General features: G+C 27.9%; 2 protein-coding genes across 2 annotated transcripts; one reads left to right on the forward strand and one right to left on the reverse strand.

The window, feature by feature from the left end:
• Positions 1-1,708: 1,708 nt before the first annotated feature.
• LOC137834494 (probable pectinesterase/pectinesterase inhibitor 21) lies at positions 1,709-6,798 on the reverse strand. Its single transcript, XM_068642527.1, has 3 exons — positions 6,480-6,798; positions 2,749-3,432; positions 1,709-2,445 (listed from the first exon to the last, which is right to left on the reverse strand). The coding sequence occupies exons 1-3, from the start codon at positions 6,796-6,798 to the stop codon at positions 1,709-1,711; spliced, it is 1,740 nt and encodes a 579-aa protein (XP_068498628.1).
• Positions 6,799-23,497: 16,699 nt separating this feature from the next.
• On the forward strand, positions 23,498-26,174 carry LOC137835461 (E3 ubiquitin-protein ligase RMA1H1-like). The gene is made up of 2 exons (XM_068643983.1): positions 23,498-23,680; positions 25,164-26,174. Exon 2 carries the CDS (start codon positions 25,197-25,199, stop codon positions 25,971-25,973), a length of 777 nt encoding a protein of 258 aa, XP_068500084.1. The 5' UTR covers positions 23,498-23,680; positions 25,164-25,196; the 3' UTR covers positions 25,974-26,174.
• Positions 26,175-26,383: the final 209 nt, after the last annotated feature.

The raw sequence follows: 26,383 nt of genomic DNA on the forward strand, positions 1-26,383 counted from the left end.
GAGTAGAGAAAGCTTTCAAAATCACAAAGAACCGTGAATGCTCAAGGAAAAAGGGTCTTGGGTGGTTCATTAGAAAGTCATACGCATGAGTTGTTCACTAAAATTTGTTCATTAAAATCAGCGTCTATGGTAGTATCGCTTCAAATAGGTGTTGGTTCCCCCTATAATCAACACCTATTCACTCTTAAATAAACGACGATCCTTCCCACAACCATCACCTATATGTTTGCAATAATAAAAAAAATCACCGCATTTTAATGGACGACTGACGTTTAGATATCAAGTGACGTTATAAAGTTGTCATTAAATAACGTTTTTGCATTAGTGACATAATTGATTATGTGGCTTTGTAAACACACCAAACAACTTTAGACCTTACCTTAACGTGTATGAAGATACATTAGAGAAGGTTTCTACACTCACCACACCACCAGCCACTCACTCAAAACCTCACACACATACATACACACAATTTAAACAACTATTGGAATCTCACAGAACAAGCTAACAAGATGTACAAGAAGGAAAGAGTGTGAATGTGAATATGAAGCCACCATATTTATTGAAGTGTTTCAAATTTCAGCTACCACATTTACATTGATGCTCAGAAACATTATTCAAACTCAATCAACATGCCTATGCCAAGTTCAGGAATTTGTTCTGCAATGGAATCTCTTTTGTACTTGCACTGATGAATACAATGAGATGAAAACAATGAGAAAGTTCACGTGTTGTGTTTTTAGGGCAAAAATGGAATCACACATGTGCCTATGTGTCTTTCCTCAAGTTTCTTTGCTCATATGCAAGGAAACCATCTAAAAGGATTTGCACCTTTCTACGCCCACACATCAGTGCATGGAAGCAAACGTGAACATCCCACAAATCCATCTCTAATCACATTAAATAGGTAGAAGCAAACACAACAAACAAGTATTTAACAAGCAATAATATACAAGGTTAGTTTTAAACAAAGTGATAAGGATCATCATAAGAAACAACATTCTTACTAACAAAAGTATTATTTATTTTCTATTTTTTGGGCATATAAATTGTAACAATTATTTTCTTTAATATCTTTTGTAAATTCTGTGTTTAATTAGTATTTTTATATTTTTAGTATTTACATTAGTTTCCTTTATAAAAATATAGTATGGTTATTTTAAAACAATCAAATAAATTTGTATTGAAAAGAAAAAAATAAGTAATATTGAGAGAAATTAGCAAAGCCATATATTTTTATTAAACTTAATCTTTATGAAGTGATTATTTAATTATAGGAAATATTTTAGATTAAGACTTGATTTAGTCTCTCTAGTAACTCTATACAAAGAAAAGTAAGTTTGGAACTCTAACTAGTATCAACTTTTGGATGATAAAAACACAACAATAACTCATTCTTTTTGCTATACTATAATTATTACATGTTGTTCTTTAATTATTTTTTTTTCTTCGGATTCTTTGCTCTTAATATTTATCTTCATTCATCTCAATTCAAAAATGACAAATTCATAAATGAAAATTAAAACAAAATTTTATTTGAAAGACACTATTGAATCAAGTATAAAAAAAAATGAGTTAGTGTGCTAAATCAATAAAAGAATGTTACTATTTTCTAAAATTAATCAACAAAATAAAAATAATCAAAGAATAAAGAAAAGCTCAAACATGATAAATTAATTAAGTTTTTTTTTTAATTTCATCTCTTTTATCACCATTTAAGTATCATTTTCTTGTGCCTATAGTGTGTGGGTATGCCAGGGAAGCAAGGAATCCCAGTAACATGAATCCAGTCAGTTCCATGAAAGAACTTGGAAGGTGAAAACCAGTGTATAGCTTTTGAATTTAGATTCCAAATCCCAGACCAATGCACACGTTTGGATTTGTTTGAACCGGGGCCAGTGTTGTGATACTCGGCATAAAAGCAAGTATCCATACCAGAAGGGCCTTCTAACCCTTGCCATGGCAAATACCCATCAGCATGAATCAAGTCATCAATGTAAGTGTCCATGATAATGGTCCTAGAGTAATTCTTCCAAGGACGAGCTAGGTAAGCTTTATTTTCAAATCTTATTGAGTAAAACTCAGGGTCAGACACAATGGAGCCCCCTTGGATTACTATTCCAGATGGTTGTTGTTTCTCTTTTCTACCTTGTGCAGTCACAATGCATTGTTGATTTTTCAATGGCTTTCGGACCACAAAAGTGCAATTTTGAAAAACAGCAAGTGCATTTCCAAACACAAAGTCGATGGTACCTGAAATGGTGCAGTCCCTATAGAATTGACGCATGGTGTGCACATAAAGTGTGTCTTGATACCCATCCATTGAGCAATTGTAGAAGATAGACTTGTCTGCTTGAACTCTCAATGCCACTGCCTGATGCTTTTGAGGTCCAGCAAAATTCTCAAATCCCATGTTGATGGCCACAAAGTAATCTCCTTGAATAGCTGCATGGATAAGGTAATCAATTAGTTTATTCAAACATCAGAAGTTCCTTAAATTTTACAAATTGTTTTATAATTTAACTCATAAAAGATTTTGTTTCACTAAATTTTATGATGTCCTGTTTATTAATTAGTTTATTTCTGACCAATTTAAAAGTGTTCAAAAGTAGACATTATATGGCCTTAAAATGTTAAGAAGGAAAAAGACAATTCAAAGAGTGAATTTAACTTTATGAAAAAGTAACATATGACCTTTGTATGAACTCATTTATTTTCATAAGCGAGTTAACATGAAAGCAAACATACCAATTGTGGAAGTTTTATAAGTGTTGATTCCATCAATGAAGTTTTTGTTGCCCGTTATTCGTGTTTTTTTCCCACCATCACCAATGAAAACCACGTGAGTCATATCCTTTGTAACTTGAACATACTCTTGGTAGATGCCCTCTTTGATGTAGATAACAAATGGCCTTTTATTTTTCTCAGGAACTTGCTTCAGTGCCTCATTGATGTTTTTGAAATCTCCATTACCATCTTTGGCTACCGTCACATTAGGCTTGTGATTAACTAGACTTGCATTTTCATTGAGTAGTCTGTGATGATCATTCCATGAGGGTGACTCTGAACCTTGAAGGTGGCGATGCCCGAGTAAGTTTGTGACATTCGAATTTGTAATAGTATCAGCCAATTCTGTTACAATGGCAAGAACATTGCTACTCATTTCCATGCCTATCATTAATAAATCCTTCATCTTTTTACCAGCTTCACTAGTGGTGTTCTCAAACCCATCCAAGCAAGTGTCTTGGTATGTAATTGCACCACTAAGCCAAACTTTCAAATTCATGAGGATTTTCTCAACATTTATCAACTCAAACTCGCTTATTCCATTAAGTGACCTTGTTAACTCCCTAATTGAAAGATTCATGAGTTGTTTGCAGGTGTCAAGTGTCATCTTGGCTCTAGGCTCCTTCTCAACGTCATGCAATAGACACTACAAGAAAAACGCGAATTACATACAGATTATTACATACGGATCAAAATCCGTATGTAAAATCAACATTACATACGGATTTTTACATACGGATTAAATTTCGTATGTAAACAGGTATTACATACGGATTTTTTCCGTATGTAATTTTTGGCGCCATGGAGCGGGAATCAAAATCCGTATATAAACTGTTTACATACGGAAAAAATTCCGTATGTAATTACATACGGATATAATCCGTATGTAAATATTAGCACCATAAAATAAAATTAGCAGTGAATGGGATTCGAAGCCAGGTTCCTTCAGCAATCTTTCAGCAACCAAGTAAAATTTAACCACTACACTAAGCAAATTATCTAGTTTTATTATGATTTTTATTATACTTATTATTATTAATAATACTAACAATATTAATAATATTAATAATACTAACAATATTAATAATATTAATAATATTAATAATACTAACAATACTAATAATATTAATAATACTAACAATACTAATAATATTAATAATACTAACAATACTAATAATATTAATAATACTAACAATACTAATAATATTAATAATACTAACAATACTAATAATACTAACAATATTAATAATACTAACAATATTAATAATACTAACAATACTAACAATACTAACAATATTAATAATACTAACAATATTAACAATATTAATAATACTAATAATATTAATAATACTAACAATATTAATAATACTAAAAATATTAATAATACTAATAATAATAATAATACTAACAATATTAATGATACTAACAATATTAACATATGAATCACATTTAATTTATCTATAATCTACTTGAATCTAAACATAATTTATTATATTATCTATTAGTATGAATCAAATTTAATATATGTCATACTCATAGTCATCATATTACCTATTACATTAAAATCAACTATCATATTAATTATTATTTTACGATCATATTGACTTAATTAAGTTCATTATAGGTAGTTGGTTTTACTTGTGTGTTATATATAGTAAAGAATATTGTCAACAAACAATATTATCTTTTAACATAAAATGATGACTTTTACATTAACTATTAATTAAATCTCTAATACAGATTACTAGTTAGCATATCATTATAGTTTAAACTATATTAATTATTCCATAAATCTATGTAAAAAGTTGTTACTAAATAACCCTTTCTACTAATATGTAAATCATAATGACAAAGTGATTAAATAATTTATAATTTAAAATATTTTAAAAATTATACATTATATCAATTTTAATCTATGTAAGTAAATATTTGAAAATAAGATTTTTTTTATCGACAAAGAATAAAAAAAATTAAACAAAACATTTTAAGGATATTTCAATCCTTATACAAGAATCTCAAATCAGAAAAAGAAGTGTAAGATACAAGCACCTATATAGCCATCTAACAAAAACTTCACAACTACCTATAATAACCTATATTTGAAAATAAGATATCAAATAATTTTATATTAATATATATATATATATATATATATAATATGAAAGTAAATTTAAATTTAACCATGAGTTTTAAAAAATTAATGATTAAATAAAGAAATATATTAATCAATATATATATATATTTATAGTATTAAAGTTATATTAATATTATATAATTTCTTCATTTTTCTCTCTATCTATCTATATCCGGATAAAAGTAATATTACTCAAGTCAAATAAAACTATTATACACACACAATAAATATCTAAATGTATATTTATATCAAAATTAATATTAATAATATGAATATAATATTGATAATATGAATATAATATTAATAATATGAATATTAATACTAATAATATTAATACTAATAATATTAATACTAATAATATTAATAAATATTAATAATAATAATAATATTAATAATAATATTAATAAATATTAATAATAATATGAATATTAATACTAATAATAATAATATTAATAATATTAATATTAATACTAATACTAATAATATTAATAATATTAATATTAATAATAATGTTAATAATAATATTAATAATAATATTAATAAATATTAATAATATGAATATAATGTTAATAATAATATTAATTATAACATTAATAAATATTAATAATATGAATAATATTAATAATAATAATAATATAAATATAATTTATTTTATTATTATTATTAATAATAATTATATTAATATGTATAAATTATATTAATATGTATAAATTATATTAACATGTATAAATTATATTAATATGTATAAATTATATTAACATGTATAAATTATATTAATATGTATAAATTATATTAACATGTATAAATTATATTAACATGTATAAATTATATTAACATGTATAAATTATATTAATATGTATAAGTATAATAAAAATGATAATATGACCAAAGAACTTGTCTGGTCTAGTGGTCAATGCTTTCTCCAAGTCACTGGAAAGACTTGAGTTCGAATCCTGGCTGCTGCAGTTTGCTTGTAACATTAATTGGGGCTTGGTTTCGAGTCCTATGGGCTTGGGTTCGAGTCCCAGCCAGTGCTTGTATTACCTACAGATTATTTATATACGGATTTTGGGTCTTACATACGGATTTTGACTGTATGTAATTCCAATTTTTCTTGTAGTGAGATTAGTTTCTTTGAGTTTATTACCAATATTTGTAATGGTGATATTGAAAGCAATTTTAATAAGTTCTTTTGGATCTGTGGAGTTTCCAGCCCCCACTATTAGGCTTTCCTCACATTCTTTCTTATAATTCGTGGGATGACAAAGGTTATGGACAGCCTACAGATTATTTATATACGGATTTTGACTGTATGTAATTCCAATTTTTCTTGTAGTGAGATTAGTTTCTTTGAGTTTATTACCAATATTTGTAATGGTGATATTGAAAGCAATTTTAATAAGTTCTTTTGGATCTGTGGAGTTTCCAGCCCCCACTATTAGGCTTTCCTCACATTCTTTCTTATAATTCGTGGGATGACAAAGGTTATGGACAGCCTACAGATTATTTATATACGGATTTTGACTGTATGTAATTCCAATTTTTCTTGTAGTGAGATTAGTTTCTTTGAGTTTATTACCAATATTTGTAATGGTGATATTGAAAGCAATTTTAATAAGTTCTTTTGGATCTGTGGAGTTTCCAGCCCCCACTATTAGGCTTTCCTCACATTCTTTCTTATAATTCGTGGGATGACAAAGGTTATGGACAACTTTTACAGTGGAGGAAACATGGTTCTTTTTGTTATTAAAATTCTCTTTTTCACCATCATCAATAAGGTTGATACCAAATATGACAATCCCAATTATAGCCATTAAGAATAAGGTTGATACACCAATGATGATTCTCTTTCCTTTACTATCATTTCTCTCCGACATTTCATGTTGCTCCTATCATAGATGGATTTAGTGTAAAATTAGTGAATATGACAAAAATAAAAATAATCATGACATTTCATGATCATGCTTTTGAATTCTAAACATTTGATCCTTAAAAATGGTCCTTGTATTGTCATTTAGTGGTAGCATGACTTCCAACTAATTATCTAACATTAACAAAAATTATGAAGTGATAAATCGTGTTATAACTATTTTCATGTAATGTCATCATTAATAAATTTAAAATTCCTAAAGATATAAATAAACAATTTTGTTTTCTTCTAAAAGATACCAAATCTGATAAAGTCACACTTGCATGAAATAATGTGAAAAAAACCTTACATAGAGAAATAGAGGGAAATGAAAGATCTCCAGGTAAAAACTGCTAGTTGCCAAAGTCTTTGGAAGAATGTGTTTTCAAATGTTGATGTACATAGTGGAGAATTATTTATATACGCAAAAAATAGTATTTAACACCTAATTAAATTGAATCATTCTAATGCAATTAGTGTTTTTGTCAAAATGTCAAATAATTGCCTTTCCTAAAATAAGAGAAATAAATCTAAAACACAATCTAAGTTCTATATATAGTTGGTATTAGTGCAATTAGTCTTTTATTAAAATGTCAAATAATTATATTTCCTAAAATAAGAGAAACATATATAGAACAAAGATACTATATTGTTGTATATGTAGTTGGTTGCACACATCACACATCATAATCACAAGGTAATAATTGAAATTTTACTATTTTTTGTTTAACTATTACATATTCACAACAAAAAGTTTAAATAAATAGATTTTATTTGTATTTCAAATAATTAATAGTTTCATATAATTATATTATCTCCAAAATTTAGGAGAAAAAAAAGTGTATTGGGGATGTTTGATTGTAAATCAACATTTTCCACAATTTAAAATAGATTTCACATCTATAATATTGTTTAACATGTCTTGGCAAGGAATTGTCCTAAATTTATTGAATATAATTTGTATTAATATAAGTATTATACACAAAAAATAAATATAATTTTTATTTAACCAATTAGTTTAAAGATTTTTATTTTATTTTAAACATTCACTTACAACTCATTCAATTATTCTTACAACAATCTTCATTTTACCAATTTTTTCTGTATGCACTTAAAAGTGTTCAAAGAAAAACTTGTTACTGTTTAATATAGATAAATTAAGTAGGTTAATTTAGAATTATTTATTTTTTAGTGTATAATAGTCAAAATAACTTAATTAATGATGTCTAGCTTGATGGACAACGAGGATCACAAGTCTTATAATTTTTCTAAATTAAAAATTATAAAATGCTAGATACGAAACAAAGACATTAAAATGGTATTTATTTTAACACCTTTTTAAAATAAATTATTGATTATCTTTATACGATACTTTATAATTTCTATAAAATTTTAGATTTATTTTCTTTCTTTATTTTTATTAAATATTATGAGTTTTTATATTTTATATTAAAATATTTATCCCAACTTTAAAAAAAAAACATACTTAAAAATCTTATTGGTGATTTAACCACGATTTAATAACAAAGATAATTATATTCCTATCATACTATAATCAATTATTTGTTAATGTAACTACTACTATAAAATTATTAAATAAAAATTAATTTTATAAAAAAAATAATAATTAATTATTATATTGACTAGATTAAATATTTACACTATATTAAATGACATCTCATAATACCACATGTTTACTATCTACACACATATGCACACCATGGTAATATCACTCTAGTTATTACTTGCAACATATCCATGAAATATTAAATAATTAATCATACCTTTTAAATTTCACCATTTTAACTAAATTTCACCATTTTATAGTTAAGAGAATATATCACATAATATATCATTAACATCCAAATTGAATCAATGTACCACAATATTTTAGTTCTTCAAGTTTATATAAACAAAAGTGTCATTTGATTTATAGCTATGTTATTTGAGCGAGAATATACAAGTTGTGACTTATCATTTAGGTTTCATCTTAATGCTTATACTATATATCAGAGGAAGCAAAAAACTTGATTCACATTCTTCCTCACTTAAACAACCAAGGATCATTGAAAAGTGAGTAACATCAAATTTTCATTGCTCAAACACCCTAATATATCTTGAGCGTCCTAATTTATGGTATATTTTTATTAATTTACTTATATTTCTTAATCAATTTGCTTAAGTATAGAAATTTAAAGATTTTTTAATTATAAAAGATTAGTGTCAAAATTATAAGTTATAATTTCTTACCTTCTTTATTATTCTTGCCATGCATAACAATTTATTTTATTTTAAATATAATTTTTATTTATATAATATCTTATAGTTTTACCCAAAGGTTTTAAGGATATAACAATAATGAATCACAATAAAACACATGTTAGTAACATTAAACCTGGTTTCACCCAAAATTTTATTTGTAGTATTTTACTAATTTACTTATAATTCTCCTTCAATTTTCTTAATTGTTACAAATTACAATGTAAACTTTTTTCAATTATAAAATTTGAAAATATTTTACACTATATTCAATTTTCTTATATTGTTTGTAATTCATGATATGCAAAAAAAAATTATTTTATTTTATATACATATATATATAATACAAAATGTCAATGACCAATTCTACAAATCATATTGCAGAAAAACCAATTCTACATTAAAATCTGCATAAAAAAGTTAATCATTGGTGCACGGCTTAGCTGGTTACATTAGAAAAAATGCCTACTTCCAGCTTTGCAAGATGCAATTCCATATTCTAGTCCAGCATACTTACTTCTTCCAATTTGTTTTCCTTTTCCCCTACACACCATTCTATGTTCACACCATTCTATGTTCAGAATGCTGAAAATGTTTCTACCCTGTATCAAAACTTGCATAGAAATAATCCTGTGATGGTTTAGCTGGTATAACCATTATTGCTACTACCACCGTGATCACAACAATAGCAAAACCAGAGAGCATAACCCTTCCACTACACACTTGCCCTGCTTAGCCACACCAAAGCCATTACCCTTCACTTCTTCTATGTTGTCCAGCTAGCTGAAGAAGTGGTAAGATTTGTCACCAAAATTCAAAATATTCTTTTTTGTAGTCATGGTTGTTTGTCTTTCAATTATTTAGGAGTGCTTATCTTTGTTGGTGCTCCAAAGTATCGATTTCTTCAACCTTTGGCTGATAAAGTCAAATTGAAGCTAGCATCTTGGAAAGGTAAATCTCTTAGCATGATGGGTCGGATCCAGCTGGTCAATACAGTGATTACTGGATTTCTAGCTTATAGTTTTAATATGTATAAATGGTCAGTTTCACTTATTAAGCAAGTTGAGCAGTGGTGCCAGAATTTTATTTGGACTGGTGATATTATGAAAAAAGGTATCGCTACTGTTAATTGGGCGAAAATTTGTTCACCTATTGAGGATGGAGGCTTGAATATTATTAATCTTCATCATGAAAATAATGCATATCTTCTTAAGCTTGCTTGGAACTTCGCTTATAGCAACAAACCTTGGTCTTTACTCTTGAAAGCCAGAGTTCTTAAATCAAAATACGAGTTTAGAATGATTTATAGATCCTCCTCTCTTTGGCTTGGAATTAAACAATTTTATTCTATCATACTTGATTATACTTCTTGGACTGTTGGTACAGGTTCTTTTATTAATTTCTGGAATGATAAATGGTGTTCTACTACTTCTTTAGCAAGTATTGCAGGGTTATCTGATGGGGCTAACATTCCGGATACAGTCTCTCAATTTTGGTCAGGTTATGATTGGAATATTCCCTTATCTTTACAGCAGATGCCGCATTTTTTTAATCATATCATGGTTAGATAGGAACAAGATATTCCTAATTGGATTCTAGATGAGTCTGGTCGTTTCACTCTTAAATCGGCTAGGACTTTTTTCTTGGAACCAGGAGTTCCAGGTGGTTGGGGTAAGTTCATTTGGTCTTCATTTATTCCGCCTTCCAAAACTTTAGTACTCTGGAAAAAATTTCATGGGCGACTTCCTACAGATCTACATATTCAGAATAAGGGTTTGCATATATGTTCTATGTGTACGCTTTGTGAAAAGCATGAAGAATCTATTCAACATCTATTTTTTGAATGTTCTAATGCATTACATATTTGGAGTTGGGTTCGACAAATTTTTCTTACTTCTCATTTCTCTAATAAGGATGATCTTCTTTCTTTTATTAAGAGTGATGGTAGTCCTTTGGTTAAATTGATTAAACTTGTTGTGACAACCTTTTCTATATGGATGATATGGCGTATGAGGAATTATGCTAGATTTCAGGATAAGATTGAGGTTTCTAAGGCTATTTCGGTAATTAAAGATTTAACTTGTCTAGTGGGAAATTCGTCTAAAGCTTCAATGAAGAATGATATGTTGGATTTCAACGTGATTAAGTTTTTTGGTATTAAAACTCGTAGTGGGAAAGTTCTTCATCCTCTTCCAGTTAGATGGAAATTTCCTTCACCAGGCTGGGTTAAAATTAACACTGATGGGGCTGCTAGGGGGTATCCTGGTCTTGCTACTTGTGGAGGTATTTTTCGTGGGAGTATGGGAGAATTTATTGGTGCTTTTTCAGGGTTTCTTGAAGTTCAGACTGCTTTGGTTGCTGAGTTTTATGGAGTTATACATGCTATGGAGGAAGCTCAAAAGATGGGACTTACTAATGTTTGGCTTGAATGTGATTCTGTCTTGGTTTGTGCTGCGTTTACTGCTAGGACTAATGTTCCGTGGATGCTTCGTAATCGATGGAATACTTGTCTTAATTTCTGTAGGACAATCAGGTTTAGGGTTACTCATATTTTTCTTGAGGGAAATGCATGTGCTGATAAGTTGGCTAATTTAGGGTTCATTCATAGACAATCATTTCATTGGTATAATAGACTTCCATCTAGTTTGTTCTTAGAATTCTTTATGAATAGGTATAGTCTACCTATGTATCGTTTTTGTTAACATGTGGGTTTTGGTCTAGTCCCCCCATATTTTTGTATTTTCTTTCTTTTTCCTTTTTATTTAATAATACTTTTTTCATGTGATGGCAGATGATTGTTGTTACTTGAGGTGTCAGCCTAGCTGAGATGTGAAGTTGCATAGTGATGCCTAACATGAAAACTTTCATTAAAAAAAATGGCAAAAAAACCTATATAAAACAGCAAAACCAACTTATTACTCTCTAATTTGGATGTGTTTTCGTAAAGATGTTAGTTTGAATTGCATGTTATTTATTATATATATATATATATATATATATATATATATATATATATTTATTGAAAATATGCATGAAAATAATACGGTTATATTACTTCCGAGTTGATATTTTTTAACTTATCTTACATTTATCAATTAGTTGATTTATTATGATTATGTTAATTGTGTTATGTTAAATTATTTGACTTATTATGATTATGGTAATTATGTTATGTTGGTGATATATTACACATGGCAAATATTTTTGCTGATGAGAAAAATGCTTCCTAATCTCATAAAGAGACTAAAAGAGGAATAATTTTACAATACCTATAAATATATAATTTTGTATCACACCAGTAGAAATTCTGTTCATACTTATTAATCAAATTTTTATTGTGTGTTGGGTATGATAATAGTAACTATTTATATAATCGTAACTGTATGTTTTATATTTATTTAATAAACTAATATTTTAGTGTAGAAAATGTTTTAAATATATTTATTTCTTATATTGAAAAGTAGTTATATTTTAAATTTACAACACGATACAAGATTGTTTACAACATTTGATCAATTTTAAAATATTAAAATAAAATTAAAAATAAATCTTGAAAATTATTAAAAAAACAAGAAGAAAAATCCTTAACACCACTTTCATTAAAGAAAAGTTCTTTAAAGCAATTCATTGAAGAGAAATACTTTCTTAGAGAGTAGTACAAAACACTTTTATTTTAGATCATTATTTTAACTTATGTATAAAGATAATATTTTCTTCTAAACATTTGATCATTATTTTAATTTAGATATTAATAATTTATTTAATTTCTGATATAATATTTAATTTAATTAATATAAAAATTAATTATTTTTTATTTTTAAAAATAATTTGTATTTAATGAATTTATATAGTGAAAAACATATTAATTACACAATATTAAATGTCAATTTTTAATTAAAATGTTTTTACTTATTATTTTATCCATTAACATTAAGCTGATATTTAGTAAAGTAAGCATATGTGTAAAAATCACATAAAATAAGTGGTGTTTTAGTATACTTTCAACAATCAGAAGTATTCCTTTTTAATAGTGATGATAATTATGTTAAAACAAAGTTTTAAATAAACCGCTCAAACTCTCCAATCATAAGTATTATTTTTTAATAGTGATGATAATTATCTTTAAACAAAGTTTTAGGTAAACTCTCAAATTCTCTATTAAGTTGACCCTATTGAGTTTCTCTTCATCAAGCTCGTTAACACACATTGAAGGATGCATGCATGTTTCAGTTGACTTTGTTAAAAATTAGATTGAAGCATTGTTTATATCATCTCTGAATGGATAACGATAACAAAAATAATCATTTTTTTTGTTTTGATTTGCAACTTGGATAAGCCTTTTATTTTTATTTAATTGTTCACAATTTTCTAGGCCAACATGTTATTTAAATTTATATCTTTTACAAATGTTGAAGTTTATATTTTAATAATTTTTTCGACGTCTGAAATTCCATATTGTTCTACTCTTTTGTTTTCAGCTTAGCAAAAGTCTTACGACATAAGGACTTGACCTGACTATATATACGTTACTCGCTTTATATTCTCAAAGTCTAATTATCTAATTAACATTGACAAATTAATTAAAAGTTAAATAAACTGGTTGAAACTAAAGAAAGAAGTAGCTGAAGATGCTAATTTAGTTTAATATTTAAAAGTACTTAGAATAAGAGTCAATAGTGTATGTTCACAATGATGGTACTAAGGGTTTTTTTTTATATTGTAGCACTTAAAAAAAAACTATCTCTTATACTAAAAACTCAATAGATAGACTATATAAAGTACATTGTAATTTAAAGTACAACTTAAATGCATATAGGTTATGTATATACATACAAAAATTTATAAAAGAAAATTAAAATTTTTATTGTGTGCGAGATGTTGTTTCTGCACTTATTCCTTCGTTTGATAGTGTACTACAAACAGGACTTGTAAGGATAAACTATTGAAATAAATTTTTAGTATTAAAAAAATATATAAAAGAAGATCAACAAATCACAACCATTCAATCTCCTTCAAATATTAACTTACAACAATAATACAGTTCAAATATGGATTATACAATCAAAGATATTCAACAATTGAAATATCTTTCGGAATATCCGTATTAAATATGTCCTACCAGAGACTAGTTAATCCAATATAGTACTTGGATTTACAAGTAAATCCACGAATCATGGTATTAGAGTAAGTTCAATACAATCCAGGTATACAAATCTACATATGTCATAGTGTTTAAGAACTCACCCATCAACTTCTCACCACCTATTGTCTTAGTTCATGTGACTTAAATCATTAATGAAACAAGGAGATCTTTGTTACAATATAGGTGTAAATACTTAATACACAATCATACAATGGTTCACATATCATCTCATATATGTGAGCACAATTCCATACAATTTTCATTATTTCCAAAGAACATTATCACACAATTTAACTAATTTAAACAAAGAAATTTTAGCCTTTAGAAACATTTTAAAACAAGTTTATTAAAGTTTAGATAACACTCTCTCACTTAGCCAACACTTGACTCACCCAACGAATGTTGCAATTCGCTCATCCAACATTTTACTTGCCCTATCAAAGGCATCAACACAACCAATAACTTTTAGTAGTCCAATGAGCAAAATATTCACCTAACAACTACACCACAGAGAGTTTTTCATAAAAGACCTCATGCCCAATGAAAATAACTCATCCAATGAACAAAACTCTTAGATTTTCAATTAAATGAATTTTTCCCAATAAGAATTGGCTCGCCCAATAAACAAACCACTGTGAGTTTTTATGTAAATAGTTTGATTATCGAATTTGCCTCACCCAACGACCAAAGCTCTTGGGTTTTCAATTAAATGAATTTTTCCTAGTTTGTTTTTTCTTCATTTCTTTTGTCTATCATGTATTAATTTTCCTCAAAATAACAACTTGAACCAATTTAACTCAATCAAAATATTGTGACTTTTACTACTCGCTATACAATAAATCTTCAGCTGAAACATTCTAAAACAAATATTCACTCATTTTGATTCAAAACATTTATTAACTAAAATTCAAATAACAACATTCAGTTTCAAACATTCAAACAATTTTCAAACAAAACATTGTCTCTACATAAAACACAAAATATTGTAACCACATTCACATCTAGATCATCTATCATAAGGTTCTATTAAAAAAACACAAATCCAAGAAAATTCTAGCTAAAACTCGATAACCACTCAAAATCTAGAAATTTATAATGTAAATAATCACTTTTCTCAATTAACCACACAATTATTGATAACAATATCATAAAAAAAAATAATAGAATAGAAAATCTTTGGACAAACAAAAATACTCTATTTAAAAATTTGATAAGATATCTCCTCAATTATCATAAGGTATACTAAAATTTTGAAATAGATGGGATATGGAAAAAAAAACTTAAAAGACAAAATAGAGGAAGAAAGAAAGCTTGTAGAGATAAAAAAAAATGGAAAAAAAGGAGAAATGCGATTAAATATATTATTTAGGATTTTTATATTGTCGTTTAATTAAAATGGTATTGTATGATAAGATTTTATAATTTTAATCAATAATAATTGTAATTTTTATTGATTAATAGCGTCATTTCTTTTATAATAATAATACATAAAATTAATTAATAAACTAACTGTAATATAGATAACATACAATTTTTAAAATGGCACACGTATATGTTTTTTTAATGAATTATTGGTTTTTATTGATAAATGAATATTTTTGAATTATTAATGTTATTTACTTTTAACTAATGTTTATACTCTTATCATGATTTTCAGCGCAAACTCTTATAATTTAATAATTTACTTTTTAAAGATTAAATTTTTTATTAAATAATTAAAATAAGTAGTATAAGATTAAAACTTATCAAATTCAACTGTATAATATTAAATAATGTGACTTAAAGAAGTTTATTAATGTATTGAGAGAGTACAAAGAAAAAATATAATAACTTTTACATCTAAAAAATTATTTAATTTTAAAATTTATAAGCCAGCAAAATATTTTTCTTTAAAGTAAACATGATTTTGAAAATCCGACCAGAGTAAATGTTTCAACCACTTAAAATGAAAACTAGCTTAATAAGTGATATAGTCATATACAAAATCGAATATTTAGAAAGAAAAAAAATAATTTCACACCCCTAAAAAATAATTTACTTTAAAATTAATTTTAATAATAATATATTAATTTAAAATAAATAAAAAGTATATATTAATTGTTAAGTGATTATTTTATATTATTTGAGTGTTAAAATGTGACCACTTTCTATATTCGGCAAAAAATATAAAAAAGTGTAATCAAATCGGTAAAAAAATGGTTATACTTAGTAATAATTATAAGTTAATATGAATATTTTTATCATTATTTTATAAAACATTTGATTTAGTCATACGTATCAATTTTTTATTTCTTATTCTTCGTATATTTTATATTATATTACTTTTTACATTGTTAACAGCATTATTGTAATTTACTAATGAACATAATTATTGTAATGTATTTTATTGTAATTTGTTATTTAAATGCTAAGAATGAAATATAATGACACTCTTAGTATTATAAAATTATATTATATATTATTTAATTATTATTTATTCTAACAGCTTCAATTACAAATTTAATTATAATTGAACTAAGATTGAAATATCAAACATTAATATTGTGTGTGGATGAAAAAAATTTAAGGAATTTTTTATACAAAATTTGAAATATTTTATGAAAAAAATATATTTAAATGAAACTGAAATTTTATGAATTTAGGAGAATAACTTGTTAATTTAAAATTAGAAAATTTACGTTAAAATATAAGAATTTAAATTTTTTGCATATTGTTTCATGTTTTAAATGATGTTTCTCTTCATAATCTTTTGATTTTTTTTTTGTCTCGTGTTAACACTGTTTTTAATTAACCGTCATTGCCAAAACCATTTATTTATCGATATAAATTAATATTATTTTTTAACTCAAGTTAATTAATTTTTTTTCATCTATACCTATATATAAAGATAACTCTTCTTTATAACTGTTTTTTTTTCACAATTTTTTTCTACTTTATCCTTATTTAATATATTTTATTTTATATAATAATGGAATATTTTATTATTTCATATAAATTACTTAAAATATAAAATTATAAATATAACTATAAAGTAAAATAACTAAATAAAATGAGACTAGTGACAACTCAATGAACAAATATAATTTTAAGATTAATAAATTAACAAATAAAATAAATAAAATGAGGTCATGGATACTCACTGAATAAAAATAATTATAAAATAAATAAATAAGTAAATATAATGAAGTTATGGACACTTACTGTTAAGCAAAAATAGTTCTAAAATTAATAAATATATAAATAGAATGAAATTAGAAATAAAGATAATTAGTAAATTAACACTTAAATAAATATAACGATATTAATGACACATTGATAGTTGTTAAGATTAACAAATAAATATAAATAAATACGATTAATTATGTCATTTTATTAAAATAAATAATAATAGGAAATTGAAAAATAAAAAATTTAATAAGAAATAAATATATTTCACTTACATCTATTTTTATTTTAATCTAAGTAGTTTTATTTTTCACTTTTTTTTTTACCAGTTACTAAACTTCATTATTTATTTTTATTATAGATATTTTCTCTTTTCTAAATGATATCATTTTAAGTTATTAAAATTGTCATATTAAATTTTAATGATATATTTTTATTTAATACCTATATATAAAGTGAATTTCTCACTTAAGTGTCCTTTTATTTTATTTTAATTTTATTCTTGTACTTATATTGTATTTTATTATTTTAAAAATATACGAAGGAGATATTTGTCATTTTGTTAGTAGTTTTAATTTTATATCTCAAAAGAATAATAGAAGAGATAACACTATTTTTAAAATTAATTTTTTGTTAAATTCAAATACCTATATATAAAGGGAATTCCCCTCTTAACTATCATTTTATTTTATTCAAATTTTATCTTTATCTTTATATTTTATTTTATTATTTTTAAAATATATGAGAGTAGATATTTGTCATTTTGTAAACAGTTTTAATTTTATATTTCAAAAGAGATAACACTATTTTTAAATTCAAGACTAAGCATTGCAAAGTGGCTTGTTGAGGAGCATTGCACACTTGCATCTTTTTCTCCAGTTCATCTTCACTTTTATCTCATCAAACACCTTTTCATGTTCTATTTTTATATTCAAAATTCAAAATATGAGAAGTCATAGTTTCCTTCCAAAACCACGAAACGAACTAGTAAGTTTTGTTTTTTCAATTATAGAAGATGGAAATGCAATGTCTGAATTTACTTTTCTTTTTTATTCATTTATACATGTTTTTGGCATTGTATGATGACAATATTGTTATTATTGTGTTGACATAAATAACGTCATAAAATTCACAAAGACAAAAATTTAATCAAACTTATAACAAAAATATTAAAGAAAACAACAACAAAAAAATAGTAGGATTTTGTTTATTGAATAAAGCATTGAAAGAGGAAAAATGTACCAGATAATATGCGTCGGTGGGAGTGAGAGGGGTTAGGGAGAAAAAGGGTGGCGCGTTAGTCTATGAGTGAAAGGAGTGAGAAAATGGATCGGGAGCGGGAAGAATAAACAAGCGAAACACTTACGTTTTAGGATTTGATTGGGAGGGTTAAGAATAAGGGGGTGGCGGTGATGGAGGATATGAAGGGTGTAAAAATTATTTGAAAGAAATAATAGAAGGCAATATACTGTTGAACTGATATATCTTATTGATTTACTTTGACAATATATATATATATATAAAATTACAACTACAAGAAGCTATAAAATAGGAGCAGTAACTAAACACTAACACAATACTAAGAGTCCTATAAACTAGGACTACACTTTCAAGTCCACTAGACCACTAACGCAATAATAACTGAAAACTAGAACAACAATTCAAGACTAATTCAAACTCTAATTTATTAAATAAAATATGAATTAATGACCAACAGATGGGAAGTGGTTGATGGTGGTGGTAAAGGTGTTGAGTGTGAAGTCAGAACCAAATGGGTTAGGCTGACTAGACACCATGTTTTAGTGAGTGGGCTTAATTATTGTGTCCCCTCTATAATCTTTATTTAAGAGATCTTTGTGCTTGTAATAAAATTGTAACAAATAGAATGAAAACTTAATTAGTTGCCCGTGTACGTAGGTTGCAGATTGGCGACCGAACCACGTTAAATCCTGTGTTGTTTGTTTTCTGCAGTTGATTCGTGATTGTGTGTGTTGCTTCCACGTGCATTTTTTTCCCATCAAGTGGCATCAGAGCTTGGTTCGTTTACACATTAAATATCCGATCAGCAGAAATTAATCGACGAGATCTGAAAATTGCAATTGCAGCGACATCCCAAAGTTAGGGTTTCACATGGGCGGTAGCTGCGTCCCAAAGATAGGGTTCCTAATCCTAGGGTTGCGCGTGTGTTCTGCATGTGTGCTGGTCTGAGACGGCACGGAGTGCAGTGCGACGGTAGTGGTGCGGTGCGCGCGGTGAGGGTGCGACAGTGGGTGCAGTGTGTGACGGCTGCACGAGCTGGTTAGGGTTGCATTCTGGTGCGCCAATGTGGTGCAGAGCGCGAACAACAGCAATGCGCGTCCTGGCAGCTGCGTTCCAGTGCGGGGGAGCGCCAGTGTAGTGGGGACTGCGACCAAGTCTGTTGGTGAGTGATTTTGGATGGTGCAATTTTTGTGTTCTTGATTTAAAAAATAAATTGCCAAGATTTGAAACTAGTTGCACTAAGTATCTCATCGTCGTTTGAGATGGCAAAAGATGAGAAATTTCGAATTGAAAAATTCGATAGTACAAATTTCAGTTGGTGGAAAATGAAAATTGAGAATTTGCTAGTTCAGTTACTGAGCACATCAATAAAATGAATTCGATCTTAGCCAGAGTTACGTCAATGGACATTAAGTTCGATGATGAATTTCAAGCTTTACTACTGATATCATTATTATTACTTGACAGTTGGCCTGGAAAGGTTACAACAATTACCAGTTCAGCGGAACTCAATGGATTCACTTTTGAAAAGATTCGTTATCACATTTTTGGCGAGGACGTCAGAAGAAGGAGTTATGGAGAATTATCTAGTGAATCGCTAAATGTCATTAGAAGTAGTGGGAGTTAGATCAGAAGAAGGAGTCAGTCAAAGACTCAGAATTGCTCAAGTGTAACATGTTGGAGCTGCAAGGAGGTGGTGCATTTCAGGAATCAATGCCCAAATGATAAAAAAATCAACATTGCAGAAGACTCCGCGGACGAGGACCTCTTAGCTTGTTGCACGGATAACAATGTTGATTCATGGGTCATGGATTCTGGTGCTTCATTTCATGCTACCCACAACAGTGAAGCATTGTAGAATCTAGTTATTTGGGACTTTGGAAAGGTAAGACTAGCGGACAACATAATTCTTGATGTTACGGGCATGAGTGACATAGTGTTGAAGACGTCAGTCAGTTTCTAAACTTTGAAGGATGTCAGAGTTGTTCCAAGCTTAACGAAAAGTGTGATTTCTGTTAGGCAGTTGGACAAACAGGGACATGATGTGAAGTTCGGAAATCAGCAGTGGAAGGTCGTCAAGGGAAATCTTGTCATGGCCCGCGGAAGAAAGAGAGGTTCGTTGTATATGGTCGGATTACCGTCTGATGGAGTGACCGTCCCAATTCGGAAGATAAACAAAGTCCGGTTCACAAAATCTTGTGGGCAGAAGATGGTTCTCTTTACAAGAGAGAAACCCAGAGCCATAGGTTAGATTCAGGATGAACGAACATGGAAAGGTTTAGGTAGACCAGTCTGAGGTACTTATGGCAGTGGGAGCACGGGTCGTGCTTTAGCTAAGGTTCCTAGACGACAATGGGTTAGGAGAACCAGTATTCCAGCTGTCGAAACATCTCTAGAAAATTTCTTGTTGAGTATGGAGTATGCTTGTTCTCGGGCTATTCCAGGATCTGGTAGTTCGTGTAAGTGGGAGCTGGTAGGAATAAAGAACAGGTCAGTGACAGTTTTAGTCATGACGAACGTGTTGAAACTCATGGGAGTTTCAACGAAGTCTTCAAGATGATTAAGAAGGCTGGTGGCAACTAGAGGTGGAACATTGAGTTTTGCTGATAGATTACAGAAGTACATGTACACAGTTGAAGCACAGGTGGACATTGTTTCGTGGCTTCAAGTGAGAGATTGTGGAGTGTGAAGTCAGGACCAATTGGGTTGGGCTGACTAGACACCATGTTTTAGTGAGTGAGCTTAATTATTGTGTCCCTTCTATAATCTTTGTTTAAGAGATCTATGTGCTTGTAATAAAATTGTAACAAATAGAATGAAAACCTAATTAGTTGCCCATGGACGTAGGTTGCAGATTAGCGACCGAACCACGTTAAATGTTGTGTTGTTTATTTTTTTGTAGTTGATTCGTAATTATGTGTTGCTTATGCATTCGTTTTTTCTCATCAAAAGGATAGGAATGATCTTCTTTTGCATATAATATTTTTTATAATTAATGTTATTGAACAATTGTAAATGAATTTTTGGTTTATTTTTTAATGGTGTCACATGTATTGTAATGATATAATGTATTGAATGATAAAAATAAATGTGTTGTATTGATAAAAATAACCTATGTTCATGTGGTATATTATAAAAACAGATGATTTTTAATAAATTACGATATTGTAGTCTTTATTGTTCAAAAGTGTTAATATCTACAATAAAATAATAACTTAATATAATTATTTTTTGTGCATAGCACATTGTAATGTTTGACACGATCCAAATTCTATTATAGTCCGTTGGATTGTTGATTTGATTTTTGTGGATGGTGTGATACATTTTGTTAGCTTTCTTATTGGGAAATTTACTTTCTTTATATAACAAGTAGAGTTAAATATTTACTGGATTAGGATTTTCTAAGTTTGTGATTAAGTTAAAAGTTATATAATTTTAGATTTTTTGAACTATATATTTGATTTTATTACAAATTTAAACAATTGATTTTGTAACTAATAATTATTATAGAGTTTAGAGGTTATTTGGATTAAAAAATAACACAAAAACTGGTTCGAAAATTTGTAATAAATATGATTCATTTAATAAAATATATTTTTAGTATATTTTTTAAAATTATTAAAATAAAATGTTAAAGAGAATTTGATGCAAAAATAATTTTTAAAATATAAATCAGAGTCAAAATAAATTTTAAGTTAAAAAACATATCAAATCTTAATAAATAAAAAAATTATATTTAAATTAATGATTAAAATTTAATATTTAAAAATAATAACATATTAAAATAAATTACTTTATAAAATATCAAATTTTAAATTTAATAATTTTGTTTTAAGTATTATTTTAACTATTTATTTTATTATAATATAAAAGCATATATATATATATCAATAAATTATTAAATTATATTTTATTTTATGTATTATTTTAGTGTTTTTTAATTATCTATTTTGTAATATAGAAATTATTAATAAATATTTAATTATTTACTTTGTTATAATATGAAAACTTACACAAACAAATATTTATTATAATATAATTATTAAAGTAGTAATAATAAATTATCGTAAACTTAAATAATAATAAAATATTTATACACATGATTGATTATGATTTTAAGATAATTAATTATATGCATACTTTCTTTATAAATATATTTTCAATTGTGACGGACAGTTAAAATTAAGATTTTTATATTTTCACATTTTTAAATATATTAATTGTTATACTTTGTTTTTCTTTTAATATATATAAACAGTATTTGAATGAGCTCTTAACACTCTTAAAAGACACTAAACTTTTAACTGATATATTCTGTGGATGTAGTTTGACATTTTTCTTTTCAGCATTTATAATTATGAATTTATTAAAACAGAAAGAAAAATTCAACTAAGGAAATGAGTGGGTGTAGTAGGTCACACAAATAATAAATAAATAATATATATAACTTTTAGTTAAATGATTAATGATTAAAGAGCATTAAAAGCTTATTTTACTTTAAGCATGCCAAAACATTTATATCAATTCTGCAAACACAAATATGGAATATCTGATTATGATTTATTGATTTATAAAATTTAATTAATATATATATATATAATTATAATTCAATAATCAGATGAATAAAATGGATTCTGTATATGATTTATAAATTTATTAGGATATAATTAATTAATACATTTGTTAAAAGAAAGAAAAATAAATAGGCAGTAGAGAAGTTTAGTATCCGGTGGGCAAGCCGCGGATAGAGATGGTTATTCATTCCGTTGGGCAAATTTATTTTACTTTATTTTAATTTTTAATTTTTTGAATAAAAAATAATAATTTGGCAGTTGTGGTAGAAGCTTGATGGAAGCTACTGTTGAACTTTCTCTTCTTCTGACTTGTATGCCTATAAAACAAATTCCCTTCCTCTTTCTCTCTTCGGATTCATTCCTTCTTCTTTCATTCATTCACATTTCACTCTTCCTTCTTCTTCCACCCTTCAATACTCAATTTCTACGCTTCCTCAATTCTCTTATCTGTAAGTATTCACACACCCTTCTCTCTCACTCTCATGGGGGGCTTGCAATTGGGTTCTATTCTTATTTGATTATTTCCTTAGCCTCTTGCTTTCATCTGGGTTTTCAAATCTGCCACAAAAATTCTCTCTTTTTCAAAAGTACCGGCAAAATATTTGTTTTTTACTCCACTCTCTGCTTTGGGCTTCTTCATAGTTTCCAACAATGATTTTGTTTGAGTAGGCATCATCTGAATGAACTTTCTTTGCAGAGGTTTATGTTCAAATTTGAAACCTAGTATACAGTTTTTTTACCCCTCTTTTTCAAAATTATGGAATTTGGAATCTTCTTCTTTTTGCCTTAAATGTTTCTGTCATTTTTCATCTGTTCAGTTCTTCTGTGCTCAACAAGGTGTGTTTTCGTCTCTTGATATTAATTTTTCTCAACTCAACAAGTTTGGTTTTCACCTTGGTCTATGTAAGGTCCACGATCGCTTGAAGATTGAATAAGGAGTATCGCATAGATTTAATCGCCATTTATATTATAAGTTGTTTTCCTGCCTTTCTATAATTATTCAGGGAAACACTTAGATTTTTCATTTTCTTCTGTTTGGAGGGTTTGTTGGTTCTTAACTGGAAGAACCTTTTCTATTTAGAACCGCTTCCTTAATTTAACTCTTGTGGTGTTATTATGACTATTGCATTGACTTCGCTACTACTTTGTACGCAAAATAACCATTTTGAGCATATTTTTGGGAAATAATTCGTTTTGTACCTTTTCTTCTGAATGTACTTTTGGTAGGGGTGCAACAGTAATTCTGATATAGTTTTGTATTTCTAGCTTTCTTATTGAGATTAGATTTGTGATTATTTCTCCAAGCAGTGGGTCTGCAACAATGCTCTTTTTGTTTTTGGTGTTTTTTTTTTGTTCTTTCAATTAATGGTAATCAGTGACTGCAGTCAGCCAAGTAGTTAAGTGTTGACTCGGAGTATTTGTTCTGTTTTCTTGAGAAAGGGTATCAAAATCACGGGGTTATTTTTTATACTAAGTGGTCTGAAGAAAATTAAACATTTTTGTCTAGTAGGTCTCTCCTTAGCTGACAAATTTGGTGATTGAACAAATTGAATCACATGATATTTGTGTTGAAACAACTGAAAAAATGGTAGGTGAGATGATGTTAACGTACTCCTAACCAACCAAAACTTGGTGTGCTCTCTTAATCACTTTGAGAAATTGGCAGAGAGGTTCTAGAGAATTCAGGACGCCAAATCAAAATCTGAATTGATTGTCTACTGGTGCTGTACAAAGCTTTTTAATAAAGAATGAATGACTTTGTTCTGGATGCAGTTTCGTTTTTATTTAAAACTTGTAATTTCAAGTAGTTTTTTCCATTTCCGTATACCTTCTCTAGACCTTTTAGATCCTATTGTATTGACGAAACTTCATTTATGGATTGTGGATTCCCTATTAGCAGCCACTTACTATTCTTGCACTTTGTTTTTCCAGATTCAGACACACTTTGCACAAGACAAAAGAGACATGGCCTTAGACCAGTATTTCGAGGACATTGTGCCCCAGTTGGATTCCTTTGAAGATAAATCATCTCACGAAACATGGAAATGTGCTGGTGATGATGATAGTGCAGATTCGGATAAAAAAGCCTCCAGTGGCTTTGATTGCAACATCTGCCTGGAGTGTGTGCAAGATCCAGTGGTCACTCTTTGTGGTCATCTCTACTGCTGGCCATGCATTTACAAATGGCTTAACTTCCGTAGTGCCTCCTCTGAAAATGAAGAGAACCAACAATGTCCAGTATGCAAATCAGAAATCTCAGAGTCATCACTTGTTCCACTATATGGCCCTGACCGAACCACACTACCTTCTAAAGGCAAAGGTCACCAAGTAGGGATTGTGATACCAAGAAGACCCCTTGGTCCTTCATGGCTGACCAACTCATCAAGATCACATGATTCTGAAGCTGTTTCCCGACATACTTCTCATGTTTATCACCGCCATTATCCGAATCATCCTCAACAGTTCAACTCAATTTCTGGCAGTTACCCTTCATCAATGTTCAACACTGGTGGTTCACTAGCTAATGCATTTGATACAACATATGGAATCTTTGGAGAGATGATATATGCAAGGGTCTTTGGAAACCAGATGACTAACGTATACACATACCCGAATTCATATGATCTTTCAGGGAGCAGTAATCCAAGGGTCAGAAGGCACTTAATGCAAGTTGATAGGTCACTCAGTAGAATCACATTTTTCCTCCTTTGTTGCATAGTTTTTTGTCTTCTCTTATTCTGATTTCTATTCCATATTTGTTCTGCTACACATCCCTGTATAGAATACAAGCAGTATGTATACAAGCAGTATGCAGATTCTGCTAGAAGCGTCATATATTTTAGAGTTGTTTGATGTTGAGATATTTGTAACTAGGCCCGTTTTGGTACATAGCTTAATTGTGGACTTATTGAATAAATGTTTATCATATTAGCATTTGTGTTAGATGTTTTCTATAATGGTAGGAAAAAAAAGGTTGAACTATTATCATAAGAAAGTTTTTTTCATACCCTGAAGAGATTATTGAAATATGTGGTAAAGAATTTAATGGGCAGATCATACGTTATTTTTATAAGCCCTGAAATAGATGTTTGCGTAAGTTTACAACTTGTGCTTAATTTGGACGTTCAGTTTGGTATAAGCTAAACTGTCTT

Source organism: Phaseolus vulgaris, chromosome 5 (genome assembly GCF_000499845.2).
Source record: "Phaseolus vulgaris cultivar G19833 chromosome 5, P. vulgaris v2.0, whole genome shotgun sequence".
NCBI classification, from domain to species: Eukaryota; Viridiplantae; Streptophyta; class Magnoliopsida; order Fabales; family Fabaceae; genus Phaseolus; species Phaseolus vulgaris.